This window comes from Alligator sinensis, unplaced genomic scaffold (genome assembly GCF_000455745.1).
Source record: "Alligator sinensis unplaced genomic scaffold, ASM45574v1 scaffold448_1, whole genome shotgun sequence".
Classification (NCBI taxonomy): Eukaryota; Metazoa; Chordata; order Crocodylia; family Alligatoridae; genus Alligator; species Alligator sinensis.
In genome coordinates, this window is record NW_005841870.1 from 1,453,395 (window position 1) to 1,465,425 (window position 12,031).

The 12,031-nt window shown below is 47.0% G+C and overlaps 1 protein-coding gene across 1 annotated transcript in view; it reads left to right on the forward strand.

The window, feature by feature from the left end:
- Positions 1-10,716, forward strand: part of GNPAT (glyceronephosphate O-acyltransferase) — a 48,595-nt gene extending 37,879 nt beyond the window's left edge. The window contains exons 12-16 of the mRNA XM_025194869.1: positions 3,192-3,332; positions 5,380-5,479; positions 5,575-5,668; positions 9,598-9,659; positions 10,399-10,716. Coding sequence (XP_025050654.1) covers positions 3,192-3,332; positions 5,380-5,479; positions 5,575-5,668; positions 9,598-9,659; positions 10,399-10,442 — 441 coding nt within the window. The 3' untranslated portion in view covers positions 10,443-10,716. The remainder of the gene's footprint in view (positions 1-3,191; positions 3,333-5,379; positions 5,480-5,574; positions 5,669-9,597; positions 9,660-10,398) is intronic.
- The last annotated feature ends 1,315 nt before the right edge of the window (positions 10,717-12,031 follow it).

Consider the following 12,031-nt stretch of genomic DNA (forward strand, 5'->3'; position numbering starts at 1 on the left):
AACAAGGAGGATTAGATGTTACGCTTGCTTCGGCAGCACATATACTAAAATTAGGTCTTGCTTCAACAATGAAACTTCCATTCATCTAATAGTTCAGGTTTTGACTCAATTTTTTATCAGATTGTAGATTTTAATCACAAAGTGAGTTTGGTGAACACTTTTTAATAGTACTGTAAAGTAGCAAACTTTAAAAATAGCAAATGCAAAGTACGTAACAAATTTCTATTAAAAAAATCAGTCTGTGACCACACACAGTTCAAATACACCCATGGAAACTTCCATGGTTTAAATAATATTTTACAGGCCTTGGAGGAAAAGTTTATACCAAAACCAGTAATTAAAATCTTTACTATGAACAAAGTACAGCCCTTGCAATACTTTCCATGATTTTTGAGTTTAGAAAAAATACTGTGCATTTTCCAGATTGCAGAAAAGTTTAGGATTTGAAGTATATTTGACAGAGAGAGAGTAAAATAATGTCTTGGAAAAGGCTGTTAGCAATTTTGTCAATATCTTAAATCCAAAACTATTTGTATATATTGGGCCACTGAGAATGTCATCTGTAACATTTTTTACCACATTAGACCTGAATTATTAATTCATTGTTTGCATTTCTAACTGAGTACATCTACATGTGCATTAATGCGTGGTGGTTACTGTGTCTATAATAACAGGTACTAGCTAAATACAGAGTAACACCAGCACTACTCTGAAGTAGTGCCGGCGCACACATTTTAGGTGATGCGAATTTGCAGTAGGTAGCACGGTTTTTGCGTGCTGCACTAATGCGCAGTAGAATTAATCTACTGCGCATGTGGTGTCTCATGTACATGTGTCCACAAAGATGCAAGTGGCATGGCATACTACCAGAAGCTAGTCAGGAGTAGGAAAACTAATGTGAATGTAACAGCCTTTTTTTTGAGCCAAAATAAGGACGTTCTACATTATTACTGTCTTTGACAGGGTATTGGGCACCAAGTTTCTATGGACTTCTAAGGGCAAAATCCAAAAAAAAGGACTTGAGCATCTGATATGCAGCTTAGACAGAATTTAGGTGTTTGTGTTTGCGCAAGTGATCTATAAAACCCCTACCTAACCACTTAGGCTAGAAACAGACATTGCGGAATGGAGCAGATCAGCTGTGCAACTGCGTGTTGTGAAACACATCACTAGGACCCAGCATGATCTCCCCACTTTCCCCATTCAGTCAGACCCAAGGCATGGAGACATGGGGGGAGCTGTGGATCAGCGGGGTAAGGGAGTGGTGACTTCAGCTGTTGCTGGGTCCCACTGCCCACCTATTTCAACTGCAGCCAGAAAAGGTTGTCTAGCCATAATGTAGACAACCAGATGTTCAATCCAGCTGTCCAGAGAAGGATAGAATGCCATCCTTTGCTTTTCCATTAAATTTCCTTGGGCGTGGAATTCTGCCACTGCATGTACTCAGAATTGTTGCCATCTTAGATGTGCTGGCCAGCTCGGTACCTAGCTTATGTTTAAGGCTGTTTGGGAGTTACAAACTGTGTCCTTATGCCAAAATTGCCTGAGGGCTCTAATCAAGGAAGTATTCTCTGAGTGCACATAGTGTGCACTGATTGTGTTAAGTTCTGCATGGAAGATGAAGCCATGGCCACTTTCATCAAAAATACAGGCAACCCCTGCTTAGCGCTCTTAATTGGCTCCAGAAAAACCGAGCGCGTTAAGTGAAACCACGCTAAGCGAAACCCATTTCCCCATAGAAATGAATGTAAATAGAGATTAATTGGTTACTGCTTGCCCTGCCGCTGCCTCTCCTCACTCCCTGGCCCACCTGCCGGTGCTCCAGCCCAGGTCTGTGCTCCTGCTGCCCCGCTCTGGGCCCCCGCCGGCCCTGGCCCTGGGCGCAGGCACGGGTCCCACGATCATGCCCAGACCCTCCTCGCTGCTTCTCACTGCTGCTGCCTCTCCCCATCCCCTCGCCTGTCTGCTGGCCTCTCCGGCCCCACTTGCCAGCCCAAGCACTAGCACTACTGTGGCCCCACTCTGGGCACTGGCCCCTGCTGCCGGGCACCGATGCGGGCCTTGCGCTCCTGCTGCCCCACTCTGGGCACAGGTCCCTGCCGGCCCAGGCACTGGCACGGGCTTGCGCTACTTGCCTCTGTTGCTGCCACTTCTCCCCCCGCCCCGCCTGCTCCAGCCCGGGCACCAGTGCACCTGCCACCCTGCTCTGGGTGTGGGCTTCCACTGGCCCCGACACGGGCCCCACACACCAGCGCAGGCCCCATGCTCCTGCCTCCCACCCTGGGTGCAGGCCCCGGGCACCGGCTTGGGTCCTGCGCTCCTCCCCTCTTTTACAGCCACTTGTCTTTACCTGCTGCCCACTCCGGCACCATGCATCAGCCTGGGTCCACGCTTCTGCCATCCTGCCCTGGGCTCTCATGCCTGCCCACTCACTCACCTCCAACTCGCTGCTGCTGCTGCCACTGCTTCTCCCTGCCTGCCGAAACTCCGATTCCACTGAGCCCTCTAGCGAAACTAGCTGAGCGCTCAGCAGAATCGGGTATCAATTCTAAATGAGCGCTATAGCAAAGTAGTGCTAACTGGAACCACGTTAAGCGGGGGTTGCCTGTACTGTTGAAGGGGGAAAGAAAGCTACTGTGGATGGCTACTGTTTAGTGTGACAAGCTAGTGGCTAGGGCACTTGCTGAAGAAGTCAAGAGACCGCAGTTCTAGGACCACCTCAAGGGAGTCAAATCTGTGTCTTCAAGCTCTCAGGAGAATCCTCTGATCCCAAGCTGAGGGCTACATTGAGGTGTACTCGTCTTCTCCTTTTTGCTGAACCCAGACCACTGCGTGGAAAGAAATGCAAGGCTCCTGGGACCAGAGGGAGAACAAGGAAAGGGAGCATGGCAGTGGTGAGGGCACTCCTCTGGGACAAGGGAAACCTAGGTTATGATCCCTGCTGCCAGGACTACAATGCAATTTACACTAAACAGTCATTAGATAAAATATGTAAATAACCATGGGGACTGGGACTCGGGTGTCCTCCACACTTCCAAAGGGTGCTGTAGCCACTGTTTAAATTATGTGGGAGTGTTAGCTCAGTCCTTTGAAAAATCCATTCAGGTAAGTAAGTGGTTAATTTTCATGAGTAGAGTTAATTGTACTTGTCCAAGTTGCAGAAGTATCAGTAACACCATTTCTTTCCCCAGGACTTTGAAGAAGGATGTTTTCTGCTCACAAAATGTGATATAATTCAAGTCACTGCACAGGAAATCTTAGTTGCAGAGAAAGGAAGCGCTGCAGTATCTTTCCTATCAGCTATGTTGAGGCCTTTTATGGAAAGTTACCAGGTATGCAGTTCTGTACAAACTTCTCTCTTGTCCCAGGTTGTATATTTTGGTGAGAGAGTGGCAAATGTCCTGGTTCTTCTGTGATACAACCCGTCCCCCTCCTCCCCCCCCGCCCCCTCCCCTCACACACACTCATCTTAGCAATTGGTACTAGTACAGCAAAGGGCACAGCAGTAGTAAATTCACATACATATAAAGTCTTGCTCATTCCCACTCCTGACATGTTTTAAAAAATGACGGGGCACTTCCCTTCATCCATGTTAGGTCCTTGCAATATGCCATTTGGAAATATAGATTAGAGCTTGTCTGCACAAATATGCCCACAGTAACGGCCCATGTGGATGCTCGTCATATTCTGCACTAAGCATGCCTTGGTGTGGTTTAATTTATTCTGCTGTGGAAAGAGCTAAACTCAGCTGCATGCCAGGAACAGCCCAGGGATCAAATGTGTTTCACAACACGCAATTGCACAGCTGATCTGCTCCATTCCGCAATGTCTGTATTTTAAATTTTCTACCCTAGCTTATTTTGCAATAGCTTTCCCTCACAGACAAGCCATATCTAAGTGTCTCTGCATGGGTGGGTAAGCATATCACTGTGAAGTGCAGTTTCACTTAAAAGGAGAAATCTAAAGGAACAAGCACTCAGATCCCAGCATAAAGAGAGAAGGGCCTCCTTTAGGCACCTCAAAAACAAGTAGGGAAGTTTAATACTTGCTTCAATCAAAAGAGGAAGAGAAGGCTGTAGCAGTACCTGTGCTCTGGATGTACATACCCTACTCCTTGTGGAACCTTCTCCTAATGGATTAATTATTATTCCTTAGGAGGAACAGCTGGTGAATCCGTTAGTGCGCTAGCATGCAAAATACAGGAGGTAATTACATGTTTGGAGAAGAGTTTGGATCTAATTCGTGCCAAAGCCTGTGTCAGAATGCTTCACCCCACTGGTGTCTATTGAAATTATTTTTTCCCTGAAGCCCACAAAAACTAAGCTCTTTCACTTTTATTCTTTTTGCATGCTCTTTATTTCAGATCCAGTGTCCACCTCTGGCAATGTAACCTATTGATTAGAGCAGGGGGTGGCAGTCTTTTAACAATGGCAGGCTGTCATTTGTGCCTGCATGCAGGCACTTCTATCCCCCACCCGGTACACTGCCCACAGGCAGCATGAGGGTCACATCCCAGGCACCCAGGTCCTCCAGCCTCATGCCCCTTGCCCTACACACCTCTGCTATGAGAGATGCTGCTGCTATGGGGCAAAGTGTCAGTGCAGCCAGCAGCTTGGGGATTAATGCAATGGCTGCCAAGTGTAGGGACCCTCTGATCCCGTCCCCACCCTGGAGCTGCTGATTATTGCTGAGAATGACAATCAGCAAAGGTAAATTTGGCAGTGAAAAAGTCAGTGGTTGTGGCATGAGGGTTCTGTTGGCCATGCCAACACCCCTCACTGCAGAAGTGGTGTTGCCCACAAGAGGAGGGAGTGTGAAGCTGACAAGGGGACTAGGGCTGCTGGAATGTGACGTCCACAAATCCCCAACTGCAGGGGACTCTGTTGCAGGCCAGATCCAGCCATAGAGCCATAGGTTGCCAGCCCCTGAATTTGAGCACAGACCTGGGATGTGGTGGGGCAGGGATTTATTTCTGATTCTTCCACTAAGTTGTATGACTCTACTTTTGTATCTTACCTTTTCCATCCGTAAAGTAGGTGCTGCTGAAATGGGGGTCATTGTTGCTGGTTCAGCAATTTCCTTAAACACAGAGACTAAAAACCAGCTTCTATGATGATTCAGTGTGATCTTAAATAATTTTAGATGTAAATACTAGGGTTCTTATTATTAACTGCTAATCATAAACAGCATTAAAATGTAAAATGCTTCATATAATGGTGTGTATATATAAGCCTAATAAAAATGAATCTTTCCATTCTGATTATTACGAAGATATATTATTCCTTTATTATACCATGTTTCCATTTCTAAAAGATGCATTTAATTAAAGACAAATTAAACTGAAGGAAGAGATTTCTGAATATGCTTAATGTTTCTTAGATAATCTGCAGGTACCTCTCAAAAGAAGCAAAGGAGGCCTTCACTGAGAAGCAGATGATATCTGGAATCCGTAACTTTGCTTTTCCGCTTCTCGAGACAGGTATGTATCTCGTGTGGTAGAGATGTGACACCTTACGCACAGTTCGTAGATGGGTAACGAGCAGAGTTTTTATTGCCTTTTTGCTTTCTCTCTAGGAAGCTCTCAGTGTTACGAGGTGTTGTCTTCTGATGTGCAGAAAAATGCCTTATCAGCATTTGTGCGACTACGTGTCGTGGACAAAATGAAAACGTAAGTACTGCAAGGAATCTAGGATGTGTAAGAACCGCATTAATTCCAGAGGGATGCTAGGGTATGTGGACACAAATGTTCGTTATGTTGCATTACTGTAACAGGCCTGCAAATATGCAAAGATGACATCCAACATACCAGATTTACTTGACTCCAAAACAAGATTTTTACTTCAATCATGGGGTGTGGGAAGGGAAGGTATCTTAGATTTGAGTAGCTGCCTGAGGTTGGTGGTGGTTCACCTTTGGCTTCAGCCTGGGGTCAAAGCTGGAGCTGAGCTGTTGGGGTGGTTTGTGCGATGGGGGAGGGGGACAACCAGAGGTGTGTGGCTTGGGGTGAGGGGGGAAGCATGGAGGAGGCCACACATCCTACCTTCTTCCCCTGCTGCCTGCCCTCCCCACTCCCCTGCTTCTGACCTTTGGCTCTGATCCCTTTGGCCCTAATCTGGCTGGGCCTGGAGCTGCCAGCACTGCTTCCCCCCTGGTTGGGGCCACTGCTGACTGTGCTGGAGCTAGAGCTGCTCCCAAAAGGTAAGCAGTTGTGGGGTGTAGGGGGGATGTGTGGGATGTAGATGGGAACCAGGGGGCAGGCACAAGGGGCCAAGGAGCAGGGGATCAGGCGGCAAATGAGGCAGGAAGCAAGGAACAGGCATAGGCATGGGGGCAAGGAGTGGGGGGTCTGGCCCTTGCCCCTGGCTGCTGCTTTGTGGTGGTGGTGGTGGTGGTGGGGGAGATGTCCCTCCAATAATTAGATTCTAGACATGGAAAATGGTAACACATTTAGAATTTTCCCATGAAGTTTCCATATTCTAGAATCTGATTATTGGAGGGTCATCTTAAATTTGAAGTCATCTTGGATTTGGGTAAATACAGTAATTTCCTGAAATAAGATCTGCAGCTTTTAAAAGCTTGATGTCATCTTTTCATTGTATGTGGCTTGTGGAACCCAAAATAGGGAATTTACAATGCCTGTAGCTGGTTCCTCCTTCATTTTACCCCTTATCTGGCTGTTTTGGAGGTCCCTGGCAGGACATTCAGATAAACAGAATTGTGTTCATTGTACACATGCATTTTGTAATATGCTCAAATATCTATCTCTTTTTTAAGAGAAATTTTATGGGCAGCATAAACAGGTCATCCTTATCTCACTGGAGTATTGACTTTGGCTTTAACATCACAAATCAAGTTAATTGGATGTTACACTTAAATTATCTGACTTTGAACAGAAAAAGTGGCAAGTTAGTAAAACTTGAAATCAGTTAATGTTATTCAAAAAGAGTGTGATACCTAAAATGTATAATGTACAAAATGTACACATAGGGCGTGTCTACATGAGACGTTACTGTGCATTAGACTAAATTGTTGCAGAGTAAAGTCTCACTGTCTAAATGTGTGCAGCAGTTAGGATGCAGTAGGCTAATTTAATGCATTGCTGGTTAGTCCCATCAGATACAGGTAGCATCTGGCAGTTCAGTAAAGTACTGTGCGTAAACAGATGTATAGATGGTGACATCAGGATTACTCCGGTTTACTCTGGTTCAAATGGAGCTGGAGTATATTCAGTTGCATTAATTGCATGCGTAGACACGGTCACATATTATGAGATTCTTATCGTATTCAGGAGCAGAGAGGGAAGAAAGGGACTCCCACAATGTGCAGTATTTCACCAGGCACATTTAGCCCTTCATTTATGAAGAATCTGCTAACAGACATTTTTCAAATTGTACATTATAAACCATTAAGTTACCCAGCACACTGGGAGCAGGCAGTCTCTGTTTTGTGACTTTGTCTGATTGGGTGACTTTTCAACCCAAACCCTCAGATTTCAAGATAGCCAACAACCTGCTTGTAGTCAGAACACTTGTGTAAAAGTTGTAAAACCTGGAACTTCCCTACTGGTCAGGGATGTGGTGAGAATGCGTTAGTTTCGATATGTAGACCACTCGGAAAGAATATGTAGTAGGTACTGTTCTGATCTTGTTCTTTTCATAACATCTAGTTGTGACGACACCAAAAAATGCTTATGAGATAAATCATCAACTGAAACAAATTAGTTTAAACCAGGGGTGTCAAACATCCAGTCTGAGGAACTGTTGCATCTGGCCCACCTGCAGTCTGGTGGGATAGTGGAAGTGCATGTGCCTGGCTTCACACTGCTGCCTGCCATGTACCTGCCTTCACACTGCTGCCTGCCATGGCACTGCTGACCAGTCAGAGTTCTGGACCGCCAGGCAGTGGCACAGGGCACGTGACTGCATGGGGCTGTGTTCAGGCATTATGGATCTGGAGACGTGTCAGCATGGAGCTATGGCTGGACAGTGGCATGGAGCCAGGGGGCTGCCATCCATAGTCATTTCTGTGCGGGCCGCCTCCTGATCCCGTCCATGTCGCCATGTGCAAGCCGGGAGCAATATGCGGACCCGTCTTTGCGCACGCGGGCTGTGGCCAGCAGCCCGGGCACGCGGGGTCAGAAGGGACCGCGGGGCGGTAAGGAACGCACGGGCTAGAATTAGTCACGGAGGCATAGTGGTTGATTTAAAGATTATTTTACTTACACCGAAGATGGTCGCGGTGCAGGCAGGAAAACTTGCTTCAGTTGCAGTTACAGACAGGAAAGAAGAGAGGCGGACAAGAGTTCTAAACTCGCGAACTCTAGCCCAATCCGGCTGAAGGTTCTAAACATGCGAGCCCGTCGTGTCAACCAAAGAAAGTACTCGTACAGAAGAGCTCTGAATAGACTCACACGAAGTTTGCTAGGATTCGTGGAACTTGTGCTCTGAGGTAGTCCGGTCGTCTGAACAACTATGTCAGTTGTTCCAGCTGAACTCACACGAAGTTTGCTAGGCTCCGTGGGTCTGGTTCTTTTGCGCGCAGGGAGGGATACGTCTAGGAATCTATCGGCGACGGGGAGAGGCCAGAGGCTGATCAGACCCCTGTTGCCTGCTTGAAATGCGCTGGGTCCGATAGGCTCCACAGCGCTTAGAGATCTTCACGCAGCATGAAGTCTCCTCTTCCTGGTGTTCGTGGAGTCCTTCAACTTGGGCGGAAACCACTCAAGCTTTTTATACGGCTAGCAAGCCAATCACTAGCCGCCACGTGTGAATAATTTAGAAACAGCCAATAGTGGGGCACAAATTTAAATACAAATGGCGGGAACTCCTTGCAACGTGCATTTCCATGCTGCAACAAAGAAATGCACCCTGCAAAGAAAGCTACTGGTGGCGGGAATTCTTTTGCACCGGGGTTCTCTTCTGCAGCAGAAAACTCCACCGTGCAAAGAAGCTGCAATTTAGCGGGAACAATTTAGCAGTGCCAAAGCACACAAAAACAAAAACCTTTGGGTTGTGACAATTTCCTTGTTCTTGCTGCTGCACGCACCTGGGTCCAGCTCTGTGCTGCTTCCTGAACATAGTTCCATGGAGCAGCATGCCTACACCTCCATCCCACTGCCCTGCCTCAGCCCTGTGCTTCCTCACAGCCCTGGCTCTTCACTGATGCAGACCCCTGGCTCCATGCTGCCTGAATGTAGCCCCATAGATCCAGCCCAGTGCCTGGGGTGAGTTGGACATCCCTGGTGTAAATTCTTGCAACTTATTAGAGCTTGTAGTGAGTTACATTTGCCAAGGAACTGTTTCAGTTAATTTTTTTAGCAGTCTGCCTTGCTAGTAAGCATTGGGAAGAGAGACACACAAGAAGCGGGGAAATGTTCTACAATTTAAACTATCCTTCAGTAGTATTTGTTTAAAATATCCATGGCGCATCATCAGTAGGCCTTCTGGAGCTCAGGACATAGATAATATTGATGCAATTAAGGGAAAAAGGAGTTAAAATTTGATTTTATAGATAATTTGAATAATGACAATTATTAATGATTCAATTCCAAAAGAGTAACAGTCTTGCTGTTTTTGTTTGGTTTTTTTTCTGATCTAGGACCAATGGTGTGACATACGCTGTAAAGAAAGATGCCCTCAATAAAACAGCTGACATGTTAGGTAAGCATGGTCTTTTACTGCTATAAGACTAACATAGTGATTCTCAGTCAGGGTGCTACATCATACAAGCACTTATACATGCTTTACAACTTGCAGATAAACACAGAGATTTCAATGAGGAATCCACAGGGTCAAACACATTCTGACCCCGCTGGGTCTTTCTGGGTTCTTTGCAGCAGAAGAATTTAACCGGGAGATGGTGGGGGGGGGGCAGGCACTTGGCAGACACAGGTACTGGGGGAGGGGCAAGGCGCGAGAGGGTCAGGAAAGGGGCAAGTCCCCTGCCTCTTGGGTCTCGTCCCTTTCACCCCCACTGCTGCTTTCTGGGGAAAAATGTATGGCAAATTTGAGAGAGAATTATACCAAATTTATAAATTTTCCGTGTATAGAATCTAATTATTGGGGGGTCATCTTAAATTCAAAGTTATCTTGAATGTGGGTAAATAGGGTACTTGGGAGAGAAAATCATAGTTAACTCCTAAGAAAAATCACACATCACTTCTGGTAATTCATTATGGTAGATGCAATAAAAGTGTTCATGAGCTCTGAGTGGAAGTAAGCCAGTTACATGTTTTTGCTTGCATAAATGACCACATCTTGTCTTTTTTTAAACCTTTTTTTGCTGTTACCTAGTTTTGAATAAAAAGCATTATGGAGAATAAGGAGTTTTACGGAATGATGCTTTTAATATTCTAGCTGTCCATATATACAGTTTACTACTATTTTTTTTCATCCCTAGATTCCAGGATACCTGTGATAAAACCTGTGACTGCAAGACTTTAATATTAAATGGTTTTACATGGTGACTGTGGACAGAATAAGCTGCAAAAAACATTGAACAGTCCTGAAATGGAAAATGGGTAGGATGCCACAGGAGCACACATCTGGTCCTTTCCATTTTGGGAATTCTGAGTATGCAAAAGGGGGAGGGGAATGGATGTTCTCCAGGTGGAATACTTTCATCACCAGTTAGGAACTTTGTCAGCACTGATGTTTAGAATGACATTTGTACCTTTTTATTAAAAAATAATAATAATAATAAATTAAACCTTACATATTTTGGATTATATATTTAAAGAAAAAATACAGTCACATCTACTTAAGTACTTTCCTAAGCTTACAATGACATGGTTGGTTTCAAAGTATTTCGTCAGTACGTAACTGTAACAGGGATCTAAAGATTTAACATTAAAAAGGACAGTTTAGAAAAGCAGGTTGCAGGCTGTTGTGTGTCTGAGATGGTTGTTCTGCTCCTCTTTCACAACAGGTGTCCCACACCCCTGGCAAGAGGCTGCATCTGTCCTATTGCTTGATTTCTGTTTGCTAGTTGGCATCAAGAGGGAACCCAGCATGTCAGTCACCCCTGCTTGCTGCACAAGAGCTGCCTCAGCATTGGCAAGGGAGGCAAAGCCATGCTGGGGGTCCTTCACATGCAAGCAGCACCTGTTTGGCCAGGCCTTGCAGTGTGAAGTGATTTGCACTTCTGTTGCTGAATGAGGCTTTAGCTGCATGTTTCATCAGTGAGGCTGCTTGAACTGGTGAGTGTGTGTGCGGGTGTGTGTTAGGGTTACCAGGTGTCTGGGTTTTCTCGGACATGGCCTCTTTTTTTTGGTCCTATCCTTGTGTCCAGGCAGGTTTTTAAAATGAGAGCAAATGCTCTAGTTTTTGCTCTCTCTCTTGCTTTCCCGGGCTGGAAGCAACGGGCAAGGTGACTGGCTGCCAGGGGTCATGTGCTCTGTTCCTGTGCCCCAGTGTGGGCGGCCAGGTGCCCTGCTACACATTCAAATTAAAGTTGGATACAAAGCAGCTCCAGGCTTTAAACATTGCCAAGCACAAACACGGTGCAGCTGGAGTCCGACTGAGTGTGCGAATCACTTGGCACAAGTGGCCGGTCTGCATTTAGGACACGGTACGTGTCACGTGCAGCAGGAGAGGCGGAACGCGCAGTCCGGGCCAGGGGCGGCCCCACGCGCGGAACCTGGCTCCAGCACAGCGCGTACCGGACAGGAGGCGCTCCCTCCCACTTCACTCCCGGTGTGGGGGGAAGCCAGGCCGCGGGTGCTTGGTCACGGCGCACTCGCGGCGGAGGGTCGGGTGCACTTCCGCTCTGAGAACCCGGATGTACTTAGCAAGGGCGCAGCTCCGGCCTGAGGGGAGGCCGGGCGCACTATGACGCATAGGCGCCGCCGCCGCACTTCCGGCGCGGGCCGGAAGCAGAGCGCGCGTGGCAATGGGCGCGCGCGTGGAACTGGGCTTCGTGGAGGCGGCGCCGGGCTGGCGCCTGGGCAGCGCGCAGTTCCCCAGCAAGGTGGGAGGGTGGCCAGCGTGGCTGGGTGAGGCTGGGCTTCCGGACCCCGCGGCGTTGAGCTGCG